This window comes from Oncorhynchus kisutch, unplaced genomic scaffold, assembly GCF_002021735.2.
Source record: "Oncorhynchus kisutch isolate 150728-3 unplaced genomic scaffold, Okis_V2 scaffold3856, whole genome shotgun sequence".
NCBI lineage: Eukaryota > Metazoa > Chordata > Actinopteri > Salmoniformes > Salmonidae > Oncorhynchus > Oncorhynchus kisutch.
The window spans coordinates 227,962-252,242 of NW_022265801.1; the positions used below are offsets into that span (position 1 = coordinate 227,962).

General features: G+C 42.4%; 1 protein-coding gene across 1 annotated transcript in view; it reads right to left on the bottom strand.

The window, feature by feature from the left end:
* LOC116372034 (NIPA-like protein 2) overlaps window positions 1-24,281 on the bottom strand; it is a 94,385-nt gene that overhangs the window by 21,384 nt on the left and 48,720 nt on the right. Inside the window, 6 exon segments of the mRNA XM_031821108.1 lie at window positions 5,762-5,825; window positions 9,539-9,627; window positions 11,347-11,482; window positions 11,951-12,047; window positions 21,325-21,446; window positions 22,889-22,948. Of these exon segments, the coding sequence (XP_031676968.1) occupies window positions 5,762-5,825; window positions 9,539-9,627; window positions 11,347-11,482; window positions 11,951-12,047; window positions 21,325-21,446; window positions 22,889-22,948 (568 nt within the window).

Consider the following 24,281-nt stretch of genomic DNA (forward strand, 5'->3'; position numbering starts at 1 on the left):
GGTGTACTAAACTCCACTAAGAGTTTCACTGGGACGGTGTACTAAACTCCACTAAGAGTTCATTGGACGGGTGTACCTAAACTCCACTAAGAGTCACTGGGACGGATGTTACTAACTCCACTAAGAGTTCTCTAGGACGGTTGATACTAAACTCCACTAAGAGTTCACTGGGACGGTGTACTAAACTCCACATAAGAGTTCACTGGGACGGTGTACTAACTCCAACCTAAGAGGTCACTGGGACGGCTGTACTAAACTCACTAAGAGTTCACTGGGACGGTGTACTAAACTCCACTAAGAGTTCACTGGGACGGTGTACTAAACTCCACTAAGAGTTCACTGGGACGGTGTACTAAACTCCACTAAGAGTTCACTGGGACGGTGTACTAAACTCCACTAAGAGTTCACTGGGACGGTGTACTAAACTCCACTAAGAGTTCACTGGGACGGTGTACTAAACTCCCCTAAGAGTTCACTGGGACGGTGTACTAAACTCCACTAGAGTTCACTGGGACGGTGTACTAAACTCCACTAGAGTTCACTGGACGGTGTACTAAACTCACTAAGAGTTCACTGGGACGGTGACTAACTCCACTAAGAGTTCACTGGGACGGTGTACTAAACTCCACTAAGAGTTCACTGGGACGGTGTACTAAACTCCACTAAGAGTCACTGGGACGGTGTACTAAACTCCACTAAGAGTTCATTGGGACGGTGTACTAAACTCCACTAAGAGTTCACTGGGACGGTGTACTAAACTCCACTAAGAGTTCTCTAGGACGGTGTACTAAACTCCACTAAGAGTTCACTGGGACGGTGTACTAAACTCCACTAAGAGTTCACTGGACGGTACTAAACTCCACTAAGAGTTCACTGGGACGGTGTACTAAACTCCACTAAGAGTTCACTGGGACAGTGGTACTGGGACGGTGTACTAAACTCCACTAAGAGTTCACTGGACAGTGTACTGGGACGGTGTACTAAACTCCACTAAGAGTTCACTGGGACGGTGTACTAAACTCCACTAAGAGTTCACTGGGACGGTGTACTAAACTCCACTAAGTTTCAACTGGGACAGTGTACTAAACTCCACTAAGAGTTCACTGGGACGGTGTACTAAAACTCCACTAAGAGTTCACTGGGACGGTGTACTAAACTCCACTAAGAGTTCACTGGGACGGTGTACTAAACTCCACTAAGAGTTCACTTGGGACGGTGTACTAAACTCCACTAAGAGTTCACTGGGGACGGTGTACTAAACTCCACTAAGAGTTCATTGGGACGGTGTACTAAACTCCACTAAGAGTTCATTGGGACGTTGTACTAAACTCCACTAAGAGTTCACTGGGACAGTGTACTGGGACGGTGTACTAAACTCCACTAAGAGTTCACGTGGACAGTGTACTGGGACGGTGTACTAAGACTCCACTAAGAGTTCACTGGGACGGTGTACTAACTCCACTAAGAGTTCACTGGGACAGTGTACTAAACTCCACTAAGAGTTCACTGGGACGGTGTACTAAACTCCACTAAGAGTTCACTGGGACGGTGTACTAAACTCCACTAAGAGTTCACTGGGACAGTGTACTAAACTCCACTAAGAGTTCACTGGGACGGTGTACTAAACTCCACTAAGAGTTCATTGGGGACGGTGTACTAAACTCCCTAAGAGTTCATTGGGACAGTGTACTGGGACAGTTGTACTAAACTCCACTAAGAGTTCATTGGGACGGTGTACTAAACTCCACTAAGAGTTCACTGGGACGGTGTACTAAACTCCACTAAGAGTTCTCTAGGACGGTGTACTAAACTCCACTAAGAGTTCACTGGGACGGTGTACTAAACTCCACTAAGAGTCACTGGGACGGTGGTACTAAACTTCCACTAAGAGTTCACTGGGACGGTGTACTAAACTCCACTAAGAGTTCACTGGGACGGTGTACTAAACTCCACTAAGAGTTCACTGGGACGGTGTACTAAACTCCACTAAGAGTTCACTGGGACGGTGTACTAAACTCCACTAAGAGTTCACTGGGACGGTGTACTAAACTCCACTAAGAGTTCACTGGGACGGTGTACTAAACTCCACTAAGAGTTCACTGGGACGGTGTACTAAACTCCACTAAGAGTTCACTGGGACGGTGTACTAAACTCCACTAAGAGTTCATTGGGACGGTGTACTAAACTCCACTAAGAGTTCATTGGGACGTTGTACTAAACTCCACTAAGAGTTCACTGGGACAGTGTACTGGGACGGTGTACTAAACTCCACTAAGAGTTCACTGGGACAGTGTACTGGGACGGTGTACTAAACTCCACTAAGAGTTCACTGGGACAGTGTACTGGGACGGTGTACTAAACTCCACTAAGAGTTCACTGGGACGGTGTACTAAACTCCACTAAGAGTTCACTGGGACGGTGTACTAAACTCCACTAAGAGTTCACTGGGACGGTGTACTAAACTCCACTAAGAGTTCATTGGGACGGTGTACTAAACTCCACTAAGAGTTCATTGGGACAGTGTACTGGGACAGTGTACTAAACTCCACTAAGAGTTCACTGGGACGGTGTACTAAACTCCACTAAGAGTTCACTGGGACGGTGTACTAAACTCCACTAAGAGTTCATTGGGACGTTGTACTAAACTCCACTAAGAGTTCATTGGGACAGTGTACTGGGACGGTGTACTAAACTCCACTAAGAGTTCATTGGGACGTTGTACTAAACTCCACTAAGAGTTCATTGGGACGGTGTACTAAACTCCACTAAGAGTTCACTGGGATGGTGTACTGGGACGGTGTACTAAACTCCTAAGAGTTCACTGGACGGTGTACTAAACTCCACTAAGAGTTCACTGGGACGGTGTACTAAACTCCACTAAGAGTTCATTGGGACGGTGTACTAAACTCCACTAAGAGTTCACTGGGACGGTGTACTAAACTCCACTAAGAGTTCACTGGGACGGTGTACTAAACTCCACTAAGAGTTCACTGGGACGGTGTACTAAACTCCACTAAGAGTTCACTGGGACAGTGTACTGGGACGGTGTACTAAACTCCACTAAGAGTTCATTGGGACGGTGTACTAAACTCCACTAAGAGTTCACTGGGGCGGTGTACTAAACTCCACTAAGAGTTCATTGGGACGGTGTACTAAACTCCACTAAGAGTTCACTAGGATGGTGTACTGGGACGGTGTACTAAACTCCACTAAGAGTTCACTGGGACGGTGTACTAAACTCCACTAAGAGTTCACTGGGACGGTGTACTAAACTCCACTAAGAGTTCACTGGGACGGTGTACTAAACTCCACTAAGAGTTCACTGGGACGGTGTACTGGGACGGTGTACTAAACTCCACTAAGAGTTCACTGGGACGGTGTACTAAACTCCACTAAGAGTTCACTGGGACAGTGTACTGGGACGGTGTACTAAACTCCACTAAGAGTTCACTGGGACGGTGTACTAAACTCCACTAAGAGTTCACTGGGACAGTGTACTGGGACGGTGTACCAAACTCCACTAAGAGTTCATTGGGACGGTGTACTAAACTCCACTAAGAGTTCACTGGGGCGGTGTACTAAACTCCACTAAGAGTTCACTGGGGCGGTGTACTAAACTCCACTAAGAGTTCATTGGGACGGTGTACTAAACTCCACTATGAGTTCACTAGGATGGTGTACTGGGACGGTGTACTAAACTCCACTAAGAGTTCACTGGGACGGTGTACTAAACTCCACTAAGAGTTCACTGGGACGGTGTACTAAACTCCACTAAGAGTTCACTGGGACGGTGTACTAAACTCCACTAAGAGTTCACTGGGACGGTGTACTAAACTCCACTAAGAGTTCACTGGGACGGTGTACTAAACTCCACTAAGATTTCACTGGGACGGTGTACTAAACTCCACTAAGAGTTCACTGGGACGGTGTACTAAACTCCACTAAGAGTTCACTGGGACGGTGTACTAAACTCCACTAAGAGTTCACTGGGACGGTGTACTAAACTCCACTAAGAGTTCACTGGGACGGTGTACTAAACTCCACTAAGAGTTCACTGGGACGGTGTACTAAACTCCACTAAGAGTTCACTGGGACGGTGTACTAAACTCCACTAAGAGTTCATTGGGACGGTGTACTAAACTCCACTAAGAGTTCACTGGGACGGTGTACTAAACTCCACTAAGAGTTCACTGGGACGGTGTACTAAACTCCACTAAGAGTTCACTGGGACGGTGTACTAAACTCCACTAAGAGTTCACTGGGACGGTGTACTGGGACGGTGTACTAAACTCCACTAAGAGTTCACTGGGACGGTGTACTAAACTCCACTAAGAGTTCACTGGGACAGTGTACTGGGACAGTGTACTAAACTCCACTAAGAGTTCACTGGGACGGTGTACCAAACTCCACTAAGAGTTCATTGGGACGGTGTACTAAACTCCACTAAGAGTTCACTGGGGCGGTGTACTAAACTCCACTAAGAGTTCATTGGGACGGTGTACTAAACTCCACTAAGAGTTCACTGGGATGGTGTACTGGGACGGTGTACTAAACTCCACTAAGAGTTCACTGGGACGGTGTACTAAACTCCACTAAGAGTTCACTGGGACGGTGTACTAAACTCCACTAAGAGTTCACTGGGACGGTGTACTAAACTCCACTAAGAGTTCACTGGGACGGTGTACTAAACTCCACTAAGAGTTCACTGGGACGGTGTACTAAACTCCACTAAGAGTTCACTGGGACGGTGTACTAAACTCCACTAAGAGTTCACTGGGACGGTGTACTAAACTCCACTAAGAGTTCACTGGGACGGTGTACTAAACTCCACTAAGAGTTCACTGGGACGGTGTACTAAACTCCACTAAGAGTTCACTGGGACAGTGTACTGGGACGGTGTACTAAACTCCACTAAGAGTTCACTGGGACGGTGTACTAAACTCCACTAAGAGTTCACTGGGACAGTGTACTGGGACGGTGTACCAAACTCCACTAAGAGTTCATTGGGACGGTGTACTAAACTCCACTAAGAGTTCACTGGGGCGGTGTACTAAACTCCACTAAGAGTTCATTGGGACGGTGTACTAAACTACACTAAGAGTTCACTGGGATGGTGTACTGGGACGGTGTACTAAACTCCACTAAGAGTTCACTGGGACGGTGTACTGGGACGGTGTACTAAACTCCACTAAGAGTTCACTGGGACGGTGTACTAAACTCCACTAAGAGTTCATTGGGACGGTGTACTGAACTCCACTGGGACGGTGTACTAAACTCCACTAAGAGTTCACTGGGACGGTGTACTAAACTCCACTAAGAGTTCACTGGGACGGTGTACTAAACTCCACTAAGAGTTCACTGGGATGGTGTACTAAACTCCACTAAGAGTTCACTGGGACGGTGTACTGGGATGGTGTACTAAACTCCACTAAGAGTTCACTGGGACGGTGTACTGGGACGGTGTACTAAACTCCACTAAGAGTAACCAGATACAGGGACTGAAGAGTATCCACGGCCCCCACTCTGAACGTCACGGCCCGCATTCAGGCGGAACGTCACGGCCCGCATTCAGGCGGAACGTCACGGCCCGCATTCAGGCGGAACGTCACGGCCCGCATTCAGGCGGAACGTCACGGCCCGCATTCAGGCGGAACGTCACGGCCCGCATTCAGGCGGAACGTCACGGCCCGCATTCAGGCGGAACGTCAAAGGCCCGTATTCTTAAAAAGACAGTACTCATGGGGTTTTGCATACTACTTACCCAAAGAGAAACATTAAAATATTGAGCAAAGCCAAGCCCTGGAATTCCTGGTAAAATACTATTCCTGCAAAAGAAAAGTAGTTTAACACCAAGCCAAAACAACATCAGAGAGGCAGAGGGAGAGATGCAGAGATGCAGAGAAGCAGAGAGAGAGGGAGAGATGCAGAGAGGCAGAGAGAGAGGCAGAGAGGGAGAGATGCAGAGGGAGAGATGCAGAGAGGCAGAGAGAGATGGAGAGAGGCAGAGATGCAGAGAGGCAGAGATGGAGAGAGGCGGAGAGATGCAGAGAGGCAGAGGGAGAGATGCAGAGAGGGAGAGAGAGGGAGAGAGGCAGAGAGGGAGAGAGGCAGAGAGATGCAGAGGGAGAGGGAGAGATGCAGAGAGGCAGAGAGAGAGGGAGAGAGGCAGAGATGCAGAGGCAGAGAGAGATGCAGAGAGGCAGAGGGAGCGGGAGAGATGCAGAGGGAGAGAGAGATGCAGAGGCAGAGAGAGATGGAGAGAGGCAGAGAGAGAGGCAGAGAGAGAGGGAGAGAGGCAGAGAGAGAGGCAGAGGGAGAGAGAGATGCAGAGAGGCAGAGAGAGGCAGAGATGCAGAGAGGCAGAGGGAGAGATGCAGAGGGAGAGATGCAGAGAGGCAGAGAGAGAGGGAGAGAGGCAGAGAGAGGGAGAGATGGAGAGAGGCAGAGGGAGAGATGGAGAGAGGCAGAGGGAGAGATGGAGAGAGGCAGAGGGAGAGATGGAGAGAGGCAGAGGGAGAGATGCAGAGAGGCAGAGAGAGAGATGCAGAGAGAGAGGGAGAGAGGCAGAGAGATGCAGAGGGAGAGAGAGATGCAGAGAGGCAGAGAGAGAGAGAGATGCAGAGAGGCAGAGAGAGATGCAGAGAGGCAGAGGCAGAGAGAGGGAGAGAGAGATGCAGAGAGAGAGAGAGGGAGGGAGAGAGAGAGGCAGAGGGAGAGAGAGGCAGAGGGACAGGGAGGCAGAGAGAGAGAGAGAGAGAGGCAGCTGTCCATATCTGGAGGATAAACTCTAATTAGTATGGAGCACCAGACCATGAAACATTTTGGGATGCGTCCCCAAATGCCATCCGTGTCTTTATTTAGTGCACTACTTTCGACCAGGGCCCATAGGAAGTAGTGTACTAGCTAGGGAATAGGGTGCCATTTGGGATGCAGTCTTTGGCTCTTTTAGGTTTTCAGTGGAGTTGCACAGAGTTAGCCTGGCAGAGTCACAGAACAACAAATATAAGTCCTCCGGAGATGGGAAAACAGAGCGAGCCAGGCCGAGTGATTATTTTACCTCCAATTTCTTGTCTCATCGCTGCAACTCCCCAACGGGTTCGTGAGGCGAAGGTCGAGTCACGTGTCCTCTGAAACATGACCCGCCAAACCACACTTCACAACACCTGCCCGCTTAACCCGGAAGCCAATGTGGTAACACTGTTCGACTGAGGTCAGCCTGCAGGCACCCGGCCCGCCACAAGGAGTCGCTAGAGCGCCATGAGCCAAGTAAAGCCCCCTCCCGGCCAAACCCTCCCCTAACGACGCTGGGCCAATTGTGTGCCGCCCCATGGGACTCCCGGTCACGGCCAGTTGTTAAACAGCCTGGGATCGAACCCCAGGCTGTAGTGATACTGTGCCACTCGGGAGGCCGCAAGACTGAGTGATTCTGTTGGACCTTTTTGAAGAGACAGCAGTGATTCTAGAGTCCCCAGGGAGAAAGAGGGATGGAGAGAGACAAAGGAGGGGCAGAGAGGGAGATGGGGAGAGAGGGGCAGAGACAGTGAGAGGGAGAAAGAGGGATGGAGACAGTGAGAGGGAGAAAGAGGGATGGAGAGAGAGAGCGAGAGACGGAGAGAGGGATGGAGAGAGACAGAGAGAGATGGAAAGAGGCAGAAAGGAGGGGCAGAGACAGTGAGAGGGAGAAAGAGGGATGGAGAGAGGCAGAGACAGTGAGAAAGGAAAAAGCAGACAAAGAAATGGTTCCCTAGTTCATCAGTGAGTCACCAACACTGAGCGTGTTACCCATAGACTTCTGATGTTATCCCAGCAGAGCTATAGGAACCAAAACATGCATTTTATTTTTTCCAACAGAGCTCATCTCAACTGGAATAGTCCCAGAGGGAAATCTGAGCTGGAATAGTCCCAGAGGGAAATCTGAGCTGGAATAGTCCCAGAGGGAAATCTGAGCTGGAATAGTCACAGAGGGAAATCTGAGCTGGAATAGTCACAGAGGGAAATCTGAGCTGGAATAGTCACAGATAGGACAGATGGATGGGTGACAACAGTCAATGCTGGCGTCTGTTGATAGATGATAACAATGGAATAATGTCACGCTCAGGGATCCCCCTAGATCTCCTTGGTTGTCCCAAATGGCACCCTATTCCCTATATAGTACACTACTTTTAACAAGGGCCCCATAAGGCTCTGGTCGGGAGTAGTTGGCCATTTCCATCCAAAACAATTCATTGAAAGCCACGCCCCCACTAAGCCACACCTCCAATATCATTTCCTTTGAGTGAATTGTAGAGTTGGTTGTTGAATTCGTTCATTTTAAATCCTGTGGACTTCAAGTGAGTTCCTCGGCGTAGAATATAATTGGAATTAAATTAACTCTTTAGGACAATTACATTAAATATATCATAAGGCCTTAGTTTAATCCTAACACAACTCCTACATTAAATATATCATAAGGCCTTAGTTTAATCCTAACACAGCGGTGTTAGGAAACTCCTGGTTTACAAATCACATGATGCGGGCGTGTAATTCCTATTGGAATCCAGCCAGAGTTAGGTTGTTAATGAAACGCTAGGTAACACTGGCAGATTAACACTAGGTAACACTGGGCAATTAGCTGCAAATGGCAGATTAACACTAGGTAACACTGGCCAATTAGCTGCAAATGGCAGATTAACACTAGGTAACACTGGCCAATTAGCTGCAAATGGCAGATTAACACTAGGTAACACTGGGCAATTAGCTGCAAATGGCAGATTAACACTAGGTAACACTGGGCAATTAGCTGTAAATGGCAGATTAACACTAGGTAACACTGGGCAATTAGCTGTAAATGGCAGATTAACACTAGGTAACACTGGGCAATTAGCTGTAAATGGCAGATTACCACTAGGTAACACTGGGCAATTAGCTGTAAATGGCAGATTACCACTAGGTAACACTGCCATTTACAGCTAATTGGCCAGTGTTACCTAGTGTTAATCTGCCATTTACAGCTAATTGCCCAGATTAACACTAGGTAACACTGGGCAATTAGCTGTAAATGGCAGATTAACACTAGGTAACACTGGGCAATTAGCTGTAAATGGCAGATTAACACTGGCCAATTAGCTGTAAATGGCAGATTAACACTAGGTAACACTGGGCAATTAGCTGTAAATGGCAGATTAACACTAGGTAACACTGGCCAATTAGCTGTAAATGGACGATGAAATGATGAAGAGATACATAATCTATATAGAATATTAAACTCCCGGTGACAGTGCTGCTCAGAGTTCTGGTTAAACAACATACCTGCGGTAACGGCACTGGCCAATTAGCTGAGTTCTGGTTGAACAACGTACCTGCGGTAATGGCACTGGCCAATTAGCTGAGTTCTGGTTAAACAACGTACCTGCGGTAATGGCACTGGCCAATTAGCTGAGTTCTGGTTAAACAACGTACCTGCAGTAATGGCACTGGCCAATTAGCTGAGTTCTGGGTAAACAACGTACCTGCGGTAATGGCACTGGCCAATTAGCTGAGTTCTGGTTAAACAACATACCTGCGGTAATGGCACTGGCAGTGAAGAACACAAAGTTGATGGGGACGACCTCCGTGGCGTCAAACATCTTCATGGCTTGATTAAGGAACCTGAAAACAGCGAAGGTTAAAGAGAGGCCTCTGAGGGCCATGTGAATGATATGACCCACACGGTGGACTCATCCATCAAACCACCGGAGCATCATCCCATCACACAGTGGACTCATCCATCATAATACCGTGGATTCATCCATCATACCACCGGAGCATCATCCCATCACACAGTGGATTCATCCATCATACTACCGGAGCATCATCCCATCACGCGGTGGATTCATCATCGTACTACCGGAGCATCATCCATCACACCGTGGATTCATCCATCATACTACCGGAGCATCATCCCATCACGCGGTGGATTCATCCATCATACTACCGGAGCATCATCCCATCACACAGTGGATTCATCCATCAAAATACCGTGGATTCATCCATCATACTACCGGAGCATCATCCCATCACACAGTGGATTCATCCATCATACTACCAGAGCATCATCCCATCACACAGTGGGTTCATCCATCATAATACCGTGGATTCATCCATCATACTACCGGAGCATCATCCCATCACACAGTGGATTCATCCATCATACTACCAGAGCATCATCCCATCACACAGTGGGTTCATCCATCATAATACCGTGGATTCATCCATCATACTACCAGAGCATCATCCCATCACGTGGTGGATTCATCCATCATACTACCGGAGCATCATCCCATCACACAGGGGATTCATCCCATCACACAGTGGATTCATCCCATCACACAGTGGATTCATCCCATCACACAGTGGATTCATCCATCACACAGTGGATTCATCCATCACACAGTGGATTCATCCATCACACAGTGGATTCATCCATCACACAGTGGATTCATCCATCACACAGTGGATTCATCCATCACACTGTGGATTCATCCATCACACTGTGGATTCATCCATCATAATACCGTGGATTCATCCATCATACTACCGGAGCATCATCCCATCACACAGTGGATTCATCCATCATACTACCAGAGCATCATCCCATCACACAGTGGGTTCATCCATCATAATACCGTGGATTCATCCATCATACTACCAGAGCATCATCCCATCACGTGGTGGATTCATCCATCATACTACCGGAGCATCATCCCATCACACAGGGGATTCATCCCATCACACAGTGGATTCATCCATCACACAGTGGATTCATCCATCACACAGTGGATTCATCCATCACACAGTGGATTCATCCATCACACTACTGGAGCATCATCCCATCACACAGTGGATTCATCCATCATAATACCGTGGATTCATCCATCATACTACCGGAGCATCATCCCATCACAACAGTGGATTCATCCCATCACACAGTGGATTCATCCATCACACAGTGGATTCATCCATCATACTACCAGAGCTTCATCCCATAACACAGTGGAATCATCCATCATACTACCGGCGCTTCATCCCATCACACCGTGGATTCATCCATCATACTACCGGAGCTTCATCCCATCACACCGTGGATTCATCCATCACACAGTGGATTCATCCATCATACTACCGGCGCTTCATCCCATCACACCGTGGATTCATCCATCACACAGTGGAATCATCCATCATACTACTGGAGCATCATCCCATCACAGTTCTGCTCTGACAAGGTCACAATGTCCAATACATTTTTACACTTCACATTTTCTAAAATACTATATTGCTCTAGAGATATTGAATCTGCTGTCAGGGGAAGTGGAGACACATTGGACTTACTTTATCTGGAAGGCACAGGAGGCCACCATGACCACCACCATGACGTAGAAGATGGGGTAGGTGAGCTGGAGATCTCCCTTTATGGACTCCGTGATCATCCCAGACACAGCTTTGACCGAGATCACCGTCAGGGAGGCTAAAACAACAGGGACAACGTGACTTACTTTCCTGGAGTAATGCATCCCATTCTGAAACGTGATAACCATGATCCCCCATAGAGTCTGTCAGAGTTCTTACCCAGCAGAGCCACCAGCAGCATCACTATGGTTATATGCTTGATACCCCCCATAGAGTCTGTCAGAGTTCTTACCCAGCAGAGCCACCAGCAGCATCACTATGGTTATATGCTTGATTACTACCCATAGAGTCTGTCAGAGTTCTTACCCAGCAGAGCCACCAGCAGCATCACTATGGTTATGTGCTTGATTACTACCCATAGAGTCTGTCAGAGTTCTTACCCAGCAGAGCCACCAGCAGCATCACTATGGTTATGTGCTTGATACCACCCATAGAGTCTGTCAGAGTTCTTACCCAGCAGAGCCACCAGCAGCATCACTATGGTTATATGCTTGATACCCCCCATAGAGTCTGTCAGAGTTCTTACCCAGCAGAGCCACCAGCAGCATCACTATGGTTATATGCTTGATATTCCTCCTCTTGTACAAATAGAGCAGGATAGAAAACACTACGACCTCTAGAAACTGGACGGGGAAGGAGAGAGGGGGAAGGAGAGAGAGGGAAGGAGAGAGAGGGAAGGAGAGAGAGGGAAGGAGAGAAAAAAAACATCAACATTAATAATACTGAACTGGTTTCCATAAAGTCCATCTCAAAGCTTCACAGTGATTGACACAGCCCGGGTATCTGATCGCAGTAACAGAGTCCTCAGCCCGGGTATCTGATCGCAGTAACAGAGTCCTCAGCCCGGGTATCTGATCGCAGTAACAGAGTCCTCAGCCAGCAGCCCGGGTATCTGATCGCAGTAACAGAGTCCTCAGCCCGGGTATCTGATCGCAGTAACAGAGTCCTCAGCCAGCAGCCCGGGTATCTGATCGCAGTAACAGAGTCCTCAGCCAGCAGCCCGGACATCTGATCGCAGTAACAGAGTCCTCAGCCCGGATATCTGATCGCAGTAACAGAGTCCTCAGCCCGGGTATCTGATCGCAGTAACAGAGTCCTCATCCAACAGCCCGGATATCTGATCGCAGTAACAGAGTCCTCAGCCAGCAGCCCGGATATCTGATCGCAGTAACAGAGTCCTCAGCCCGGATATCTGATCGCAGTAACAGAGTCCTCAGCCAGCAGCCCAGATATCTGATCGCAGTAACAGAGTCCTCAGCCAGCAGCACGGATATCTGATCGCAGTAACAGAGTCCTCAGCCAGCAGCCCAGATATCTGATCGCAGTAACAGAGTCCTCAGCCAGCAGCACGGATATCTGATCGCAGTAACAGAGTCCTCAGCCAGCAGCCCGGATATCTGATCGCAGTAACAGAGTCCTCAGCCAGCAGCCCGGGTATCTGATCGCAGTAACAGAGTCCTCAGCCAGCAGCCCGGATATCTGATCGCAGTAACAGAGTCCTCAGCCAGCAGCACGGGTATCTGATCGCAGTAACAGAGTCCTCATCCAGCAGCCCGGATATCTGATCGCAGTAACAGAGTCCTCAGCCAGCAGCACGGATATCTGATCGCAGTAACAGAGTCCTCAGCCAGCAGCCCGGATATCTGATCGCAGTAACAGAGTCCTCAGCCCGGATATCTGATCGCAGTAACAGAGTCCTCAGCCAGCAGCACGGATATCTGATCGCAGTAACAGCAGCGAGCACATGGCTTTAATTTAAACAAATTACCCTTATAGAGAAAAGCACAATTTAAATAACTTATTTGAATGAGAATGAACCAAAACAGAGTCGTCCTTGAGAGATCAATAAGTACTCCAGCATCCTGTGTGTGTTTTCAATAGTACTCTATATAGGGAATAGTTTAATAGTACTCTATATAGGGAATAGTTTAATAGTACTCTATATAGGGAATAGTTTAATAGTACTCTATATAGGGAATAGTTTAATAGTACTCTATATAGGGAATAGTTTAGTAGTACTCTAGGGAATAGTTTAGTGGTACTCTATATAGGGAATAGTTTAATAGTACTCTATATAGGGAATAGTTTAATAGTACTCTATATAGGGAATAGTTTAATAGTACTCTATATAGGGAATAGTTTAGTAGTACTCTATATAGGGAATAGTTTAGTGGTACTCTATATAGGGAATAGTTTAATGGTACTCTATATAGGGAATAGTTTAATAGTACTCTATATAGGGAATAGTTTAATAGTACTCTATGTAGGGAATAGTACTCTATATAGGGAATAGTACTCTATATAGGGAATAGTTGAATAGTACTCTATATAGGGAATAGTTGAATAGTACTCTATATAGGGAATAGTTGAATAGTACTCTATATAGGGAATAGTACTCTATATAGGGAATAGTTTAATAGTACTCTATATAGGGAATAGTTTAATAGTACTCTATATAGGGAATAGTACTCTATATAGGGAATAGTACTCTATATAGGGAATAGTGTAATAGTACTATATAGGGAATAGTTTAGTAGTACTCTATATAGGGAATAGTTTAATAGTACTATATATAGGGAATAGTGTAATAGTACTCTATATAGGGAATAGTACTCTATATAGGGAATAGTTTAATAGTACTCTATAGGGAATAGTTTAATAGTACTATATATAGGGGAAAGTGTAATAGTACTCTATATAGGGAATAGTACTCTATATAGGGAATAGTTTAATAGTACTCTATATAGGGAATAGTACTCTATATAGGGAATAGTACTCTATATAGGGAATAGTACTCTATATAGGGAATAGTACTCTATATAGGGAATAGTACTCTATATAGGGAATAGTACTCTATATAGGGAATAGTACTCTATATAGGGAATAGTACTCTATATAGGGAATAGTACTCTATATAGGGAATAGTACTCTATATAGGGAATAGTACTCTATATAGGGAATAGTTTAGTAGTACTCTATATAGGGAATAGATTAATAGTACTCTATATAGGGAATAGATTAATAGTACTCTATATAGGGAATAGTTTAGTAGTACTCTATATAGGGAATAGTTTAATAGTACTCTATATAGGGAATCGTTTAGTGGTACTCTATATAGGGAATACTTTAATAGTACTCTATATAGGGAATAGTACTCTATATAGGGAATAGATTAATAGTACTCTATATAGGGAATAGTTTAATAGCACTCTATATAGGGAATAGATTAATAGTACTCTATATAGGGAATAGTTTAATAGTACTCTATATAGGGAATAGTTTAATAGTACTCTATATAGGGAATAGTTTAATAGTACTCTATATAGGGAATAGTACTCTATATAGGGAATAGTTTAGTGGTACTCTATATAGGGAATACTTTAATAGTACTCTATATAGGGGAATAGTTTAATAGTACTCTATATAGGGAATAGTTTAATAGTACTATATAGGGAATAGTTTAGTAGTACTCTATATAGGGAATAGCTTAATAGTACTATATATAGGGAATAGTGTAATAGTACTCTATATAGGGAATAGTACTCTATATAGGGAATAGTTTAATAGTACTCTATATAGGGAATAGTACTCTATATAGGGAATAGTTTAGTGGTACTCTATATAGGGAATACTTTAATAGTACTCTATATAGGGGAATAGTTTAATAGTACTCTATATAGGGAATAGTTTAATAGTACTATATAGGGAATAGTTTAGTAGTACTCTATATAGGGAATAGTTTAATAGTACTATATATAGGGAATAGTGTAATAGTACTCTATATAGGGAATAGTACTCTATATAGGGAATAGTTTAATAGTACTCTATAGGGAATAGTTTAGTAGTACTCTATATAGGGAATAGTTTAATAGTACTCTATATAGGGAATAGTTTAATAGTACTCTATATAGGGAATAGTTTAATAGTACTCTATATAGGGAATAGTTTAATAGTACTCTATATAGGGAATAGTTTAATAGTACTCTCTATAGGGAATAGTTTAATAGTACTCTATAGGGAATAGTTTAATAGCACTCTATATAGGGAATAGTTTAGTTGTACTCTATATAGGGAATAGTTTAGTTGTACTCTATATAGGGAATAGTTTAATAGTACTCTATATAGGGAATCGTTTAGTAGTACTATATAGGGAACAGTTTAGTAGTACTATATAGGGAATAGTTTAATAGTACTCTATATAGGGAATAGTTTAATAGTACTCTATATAGGGAATAGTTTAATAGTACTATATATAGGGAATAGTACTCTATATAGGGAATAGTACTCTATATAGGGAATAGTTTAATAGTACTCTATATAGGGAATAGTTTAATAGTACTCTATATAGGGAATAGTTTAATAGTACTCTATATAGGGAATAGTACTCTATATAGGGAATAGTACTCTATATAGGGAATAGTGTAATAGTACTATATAGGGAATAGTTTAGTAGTACTCTATATAGGGAATAGTTTAATAGTACTATATATAGGGAATAGTGTAATAGTACTCTATATAGGGAATAGTACTCTATATAGGGAATAGTTTAATAGTACTCTATAGGGAATAGTTTAATAGTACTATATATAGGGGAAAGTGTAATAGTACTCTATATAGGGAATAGTACTCTATATAGGGAATAGTTTAATAGTACTCTATATAGGGAATAGTACTCTATATAGGGAATAGTACTCTATATAGGGAATAGTACTCTATATAGGGAATAGTACTCTATATAGGGAATAGTACTCTATATAGGGAATAGTACTCTATATAGGGAATAGTACTCTATATAGGGAATAGTACTCTATATAGGGAATAGTACTCTATATAGGGAATAGTACTCTATATAGGGAATAGTACTCTATATAGGGAATAGTTTAGTAGTACTCTATATAGGGAATAGATTAATAGTACTCTATATAGGGAATAGATTAATAGTACTCTATATAGGGAATAGTTTAGTAGTACTCTATATAGGGAATAGTTTAATAGTACTCTATATAGGGAATCGTTTAGTGGTACTCTATATAGGGAATACTTTAATAGTACTCTATATAGGGAATAGTACTCTATATAGGGAATAGATTAATAGTACTCTATATAGGGAATAGTTTAATAGCACTCTATATAGGGAATAGATTAATAGTACTCTATATAGGGAATAGTTTAATAGTACTCTATATAGGGAATAGTTTAATAGTACTCTATATAGGGAATAGTTTAATAGTACTCTATATAGGGAATAGTACTCTATATAGGGAATAGTTTAGTGGTACTCTATATAGGGAATACTTTAATAGTACTCTATATAGGGGAATAGTTTAATAGTACTCTATATAGGGAATAGTTTAATAGTACTATATAGGGAATAGTTTAGTAGTACTCTATATAGGGAATAGCTTAATAGTACTATATATAGGGAATAGTGTAATAGTACTCTATATAGGGAATAGTACTCTATATAGGGAATAGTTTAATAGTACTCTATATAGGGAATAGTTTAATAGTACTCTATATAGGGAATAGTACTCTATATAGGGAATAGTTTAGTGGTACTCTATATAGGGAATACTTTAATAGTACTCTATATAGGGGAATAGTTTAATAGTACTCTATATAGGGAATAGTTTAATAGTACTATATAGGGAATAGTTTAGTAGTACTCTATATAGGGAATAGTTTAATAGTACTATATATAGGGAATAGTGTAATAGTACTCTATATAGGGAATAGTACTCTATATAGGGAATAGTTTAATAGTACTCTATAGGGAATAGTTTAGTAGTACTCTATATAGGGAATAGTTTAATAGTACTCTATATAGGGAATAGTTTAATAGTACTCTATATAGGGAATAGTACTCTATATAGGGAATAGTACTCTATAGGGAATAGTTTAATAGCACTCTATATAGGGAATAGTTTAGTTGTACTCTATATAGGGAATAGTTTAGTTGTACTCTATATAGGGAATAGTTTAATAGTACTCTATATAGGGAATCGTTTAGTAGTACTATATAGGGAACAGTTTAGTAGTACTATATAGGGAATAGTTTAATAGTACTCTATATAGGGAATAGTTTAATAGTACTCTATATAGGGAATAGTTTAATAGTACTATATATAGGGAATAGTACTCTATATAGGGAATAGTACTCTATATAGGGAATAGTTTAATAGTACTCTATATAGGGAATAGTTTAATAGTACTATATATAGGGAAGTGTAATAGTACTCTATATAGGGAATAGTACTCTATATAGGGAATAGTACTCTATATAGGGAATAGTACTCTATATAGGGAATAGTACTCTATATAGGGAATAGTACTCTATATAGGGAATAGTACTCTATATAGGGAATAGTACTCTATATAGGGAATAGTACTCTATATAGGGAATAGTACTCTATATAGGGAATAGTACTCTATATAGGGAATAGTACTCTATATAGGGAATAGTACTCTATATAGGGAATAGTACTCTATATAGTTTAATAGTACTCTATATAGGGAATAGTTTAGTAGTACTCTATATAGGGAATAGATTAATAGTACTCTATATAGGGAATAGATTAATAGTACTCTATATAGGGAATAGTTTAGTAGTACTCTATATAGGGAATAGTACTCTATATAGGGAATAGTTTAGTGGTACTCTATATAGGGAATACTTTAATAGTACTCTATATAGGGGAATAGTTTAATAGTACTCTATATAGGGAATAGTACTCTAATAGTACTCTATATAGGGAATAGTTAATAGTACTCTATATAGGGAATAGTACTCTATATAGGGAATAGTACTCTATATAGGGAATAGTTGAATAGTACTCTATATAGGGAATAGTTGAATAGTACTCTATATAGGGAATAGATTAATAGTACTCTATATAGGGAATAGTTTAATAGTACTCTATATAGGGAATAGTTTAATAGTACTCTATATAGGGAATAGTACTCTATATAGGGAATAGTTTAGTAGTACTCTATATAGGGAATAGTTTAATAGTACTCTATATAGGGATAGTTTAATAGTACTCTATATAGGGAATAGTACTCTATATAGGGAATAGTACTCTATATAGGGAATAGTGTAATAGTACTCTATATAGGGAATAGTTTAATAGTACTATATAGGGAATAGTTAAGTAGTACTCTATATAGGGAATAGTTTAATAGTACTATATATAGGGAATAGTGTAATAGTACTCTATATAGGGAATAGTACTCTATATAGGGAATAGTACTCTATATAGGGAATAGTTTAATAGTACTATATAGGAATAGTTTAGTAGTACTCTATAGGGAATAGTTTAATAGTACTATATATAGGGAAAAGTGTAATAGTACTCTATATAGGGAATAGTACTCTATATAGGGAATAGTACTCTATATAGGGAATAGTTTAACAGTACTCTATATAGGGAATAGTTTAATAGTACTCTATATAGGGAATAGTACTCTATATAGGGAATAGTACTCTACTCTATATAGGGAATAGTACTCTATATAGGGAATAGTACTCTATAGGGAATAGGACTCTATATAGGGAATAGTACTCTATATAGGGAATAGTTTAGTAGTACTCTATATAGGGAATAGATTAATAGTACTCTATATAGGGAATAGATTAATAGTACTCTATATAGGGAATAGTTTAGTAGTACTCTATATAGGGAATAGTTTAGTGGTACTCTATATAGGGAATACTTTAATAGTACTCTATATAGGGAATAGTACTCTATATAGGGAATAGATTAATAGTACTCTATATAGGGAATAGTTTAATAGTACTCTATATAGGGAATAGTTTAATAGTACTCTATATAGGGAATAGTTTAATAGTACTCTATATAGGGAATAGTACTCTATATAGGGAATAGATTAATAGTACTCTATATAGGGAATAGTTTAATAGCACTCTATATAGGGAATAGATTAATAGTACTCTATATAGGGAATAGTTTAATAGTACTCTATATAGGGAATAGTTTAATAGTACTCTATATAGGGAATAGTTTAATAGTACTCTATATAGGGAATAGTACTCTATATAGGGAATAGTTTAGTGGTACTCTATATAGGGAATACTTTAATAGTACTCTATATAGGGGAATAGTTTAATAGTACTCTATATAGGGAATAGTACTCTATATAGGGAATAGATTAATAGTACTCTATATAGGGAATAGTTTAATAGTACTCTATATAGGGAATAGTTTAATAGTACACTATATAGGGAATAGTTTAATAGTACTCTATATAGGGAATAATACTCTATATAGGGAATAGATTAATAGTACTCTATATAGGGAATAGTTTAATAGTACTCTATATAGGGAATAGTTTAATAGTACTCTATATAGGGAATAGTTTAATAGTACTCTATATAGGGAATAGTTTAATAGTACTCTATATAGGGAATAGTACTCTATATAGGGAATAGTTTAGTAGTACTCTATATAGGGAATAGTTTAATAGTACTCTATATAGGGAATAGTTTAATAGTACTCTATATAGGGAATAGTACTCTATATAGGGAATAGTTTAGTGGTACTCTATATAGGGAATACTTTAATAGTACTCTATATAGGGAATAGTTTAATAGTACTCTATATAGGGAATAGTACTCTATATAGGGAATAGTTTAGTAGTACTCTATATAGGGAATAGTTTAATAGTACTCTATATAGGGAATAGTTTAATAGTACTCTATATAGGGAATAGTACTCTATATAGGGAATAGTGTAATAGTACTCTATATAGGGAATAGTTTAATAGTACTCTATATAGGGAATAGTTTAATAGTACTCTATATAGGGAATAGGGTGCCATTTGGGACTCAGCTATAAACATCATCCGTCAGGACTGTCAGTGACTAACATGTTAAAAGGTCTCCCATTCCATGGCTGTAGTCTGTTGACAACACATTTGTCACCTTCCCTCCTCTCTCCTTCCCTCTCTCCTTCCCTCCCGCCCTCCCTCTCCCCTTCCCTCCTCTCTCCTTCCCTCTCCCCCCCCCTCCCCTCCTCTCTCCTTCCCTCTCCCCCCCCCCTCCCCTCCTCTCTCCTTCCCTCTCCCCCCCCCCTCCCCTCCTCTCTCCTTCCCTCTCCCCCCCCTCTCCTCTCTCCTCCCCTCTCCTCCCCTCTCCTTCCCTCCCTCCCGCCCTCCTCCTCCTCTCCCTCTCCCCTTCCCTCCCGCCCTCCCAGTCTAAGTACATTGAGGCCTCGCTCAGTAAATAAGACAGATTCTGGAGCAGGATGTGATGAATATGGGTGTGACCTGATATACAAGACAGACAGGCAGCATTAACTCCACTGGGCGCTGTCTGGCTGGGCGACCACCTGATCATCTGGATGACTTTAGAGTAGGTCCTCTAAAACCATGTTAGGGTACATACCAGGTGTGGGTTAGGGTACATACAAGTGGTGCATACCAGGTGTGGGCTAGGGTACATACCAGTGGTGCATGCCAGGTGTGGGTTAGGGTACATACCAGGTGGGGTCAGGGTACATACCGGGTGCGGGTTAGGGCACATACCAGGTGGGGTCAAGGTACATACCAGGTGCGGGTTAGGGCACATACCAGGTGCGGGTTAGGGCACATACCAGGTGCGGGTTAGGGCACATACCAGGTGCGGGTTAGGGCACATACCAGGTGCGGGTTAGGGCACATACCAGGTGCGGGTTAGGGCACATACCAGGTGCGGGTTAGGGCACATACCAGGTGCGGGTTAGGGCACATACCAGTGGTGCATACCGGGTGTGGGTTAGGGTGCATACCAGGTGTGGGTTATGGCACATACCAGGTGTGGGTTATGGTACATACCAGGTGTGGGTTAGGGCACATACCAGGTGTGGGTTAGGGCACATACCAGGTGTGGGTTAGGGCACATACCAGGTAAATCAGGAACTGCCAGCTGACAGCGTATCTCTGGACCAGGTGGGCGGTGATGTGGGTGGAGGTGTGGGGGGCAAAGGTGACCAGGAGATAGGTTCCCACCACTGCTAGTGCACCACCTGTAGGTCAGGAAGAGATTCACACGAGTATTGGACCATCCTATTCACCTGAGTATCATATGACAGGAGTAACTGATCTGTTTAATCAGTACTGAGCTATGACACGGAGTAACTGATCTGTTTAATCAGTACTATGACACTGAGTAACTGATCTGTTTAATCAGTACTATGGCACGGAGTAACTGATCTGTTTAATCAGTACTATGACACTGAGTAACTGATCTGTTTAATCAGTACTATGACACTGCGTAACTGATCTGTTTAATCAGTACTATGACACTGCGTAACTGATCTGTTTAATCAGTACTATGACACTGCGTAACTGATCTGTTTAATCAGTACTATGACACTGCGTAACTGATCTGTTTCATCAGTACTGAGCTATGACACGGAGTAACTGATCTGTTTAATCAGTACTGAGCTATGACGCCGAGTAACTGATCTGTTTAATCAGTACTGAGCTATGACACCGAGTAACTGATCTGTTTAATCAGTACTGAGCTATGACACGGAGTAACTGATCTGTTTAATCAGTACTATGACACCGAGTAACTGATCTGTTTAATCAGTACCGAGCTATGACACGGAGTAACTGATCTGTTTAATCAGTACTATGTCACGGAGTAACTGATCAGTTTAATCAGTACCGAGCTATGACACGGAGTAACTGATCTGTTTAATCAGTACTATGTCACGGAGTAACTGATCAGTTTAATCAGTACTGAGCTATGACACGGAGTAACTGATCTGTTTAATCAGTACTGAGCTATGACACGGAGTAACTGATCTGTTTAGTCAGTACTATGACACAGAGTAACTGATCTGTTTAATCAGTACTGAGCTTCAGCGTTAATGTTTCATTTCCATCTCTGACTAACTACCACAATATTTACATAAGAGTCACTAGCCAGCTCCTCTCTCCTCCTCGACGTCAACCAGACATAATGTTTCGTAACGTGGGAACTCATACCTAGCCAGCTCCTCTCTCCTCCTCGACATCAACCAGACATAATGTTTCGTAACGTGGGAACTCATACCTAGCCAGCTCCTCTCTCCTCCTCGACGTCAACCAGACATAATGTTTCGTAACGTGGGAACTCATACCTAGCCAGCTCCTCTCTCCTCCTCGACATCAACCAGACATAATGTTTCGTAACGTGGGAACTCATACCTAAATCATACCACTCATCTTTATGGGGCGGTGGTTAGAGTGTTGGACTAGTAACCGAACGGTTGCAAGATTGAATCCCCGAGCTGACGAGGCACAAATCTGTCATTCTGCCCCTAAAACAAGGCAGTTAACCCACTGTTCCTAGGCTGTCATTTAAAATAAGGATTTGCTCTTAACTGACTTGCCTACTTAAATAATAAATCAAATCAACACCACAATGATTATGTCCTGAGGGGTTTGATTAGCTCTGTGTGTGTGTGTACAAACTTACCAACAACATCAGAGGCTCGTAGCGTCTCTTTAAGGAACACCACAGAGATGACCGCACTGGCTGAAAGAGAAGGCAGACATTAAGGAACACCACAGAGATGACTGACATTAAGGAACACCACAGAGATGACTGACATTAAGGAACACCACAGAGATGACTGACATTAAGGAACACCACAGAGATGACAGACATTAAGGAACACCACAGAGATGACAGACATTAAGGAACACCACAGAGATGACTGACATTAAGGAACACCACAGAGATGACTGACATTAAGGAACACCACAGAGATGACAGACAGTAAGGAACACCACAGAGATGACAGACATTAAGGAACACCACAGAGATGACTGACATTAAGGAACACCACAGAGATGACTGACATTAAGGAACACCACAGAGATGACTGACAGTAAGGAACACCACAGAGATGACTGACAGTAAGGAACACCACAGAGATGACTGACATTAAGGAACACCACAGAGATGACAGACATTAAGGAACACCACAGAGATGACAGACATTAAGGAACACTACAGAGATGACAGACATTAAGGAACACCACAGAGATGACTGACATTAGGGAACACCACAGAGATGACAGACATTAAGGAACACCACAGAGATGACAGGCATTAAGGAACACTACAGAGATGACTGACATTAAGGAACACCACAGAGATGACAGACATTAAGGAACACCACAGAGATGACTGAAAGAGAAGGCAGACATTAAGGAACACCACAGAGATGACAGACAGTAAGGAACACCACAGAGATGACTGACATTAAGGAACACCACAGAGATGACAGACATTAAGGAACACCACAGAGATGACTGAAAGAGAAGGCAGACATTAAGGAACACCACAGAGATGACAGACAGTAAGGAACACCACAGAGATGACTGACATTAAGGCACACCACAGAGATGACTGACATTAAGGAACACCACAGAGATGACAGACATTAAGGAACACCACAGAGATGACTGAAAGAGAAGGCAGACATTAAGGCACACCACAGAGATGACTGACATTAAGGAACACCACAGAGATGACTGCGCTGGCTTAAAGACGATTAAGGATGCCATTTTACATCTCCCATTTCTTTACATAATAATGCCATGTGTGGTGTCTACCTTCATAGATTCAGTCACCTGGACACTATGTGACCTGCAGTATAGGAATATCCATCTATCATACCTGGTCCACACACCTACAGTCTCACATGTATAGGAGTCTTGTCGCGAATAATCAGAGAGGCTGAGAGAATCTCTGGTGTCGCAGATTCCTACAGTCTCTTCCTCTGTCTGTCCTTTGTTCGATGTAATAATAATCACAGTCATACTGTCACTCTCATTCTAACTCCCAGGAACTCAGAGGAAGG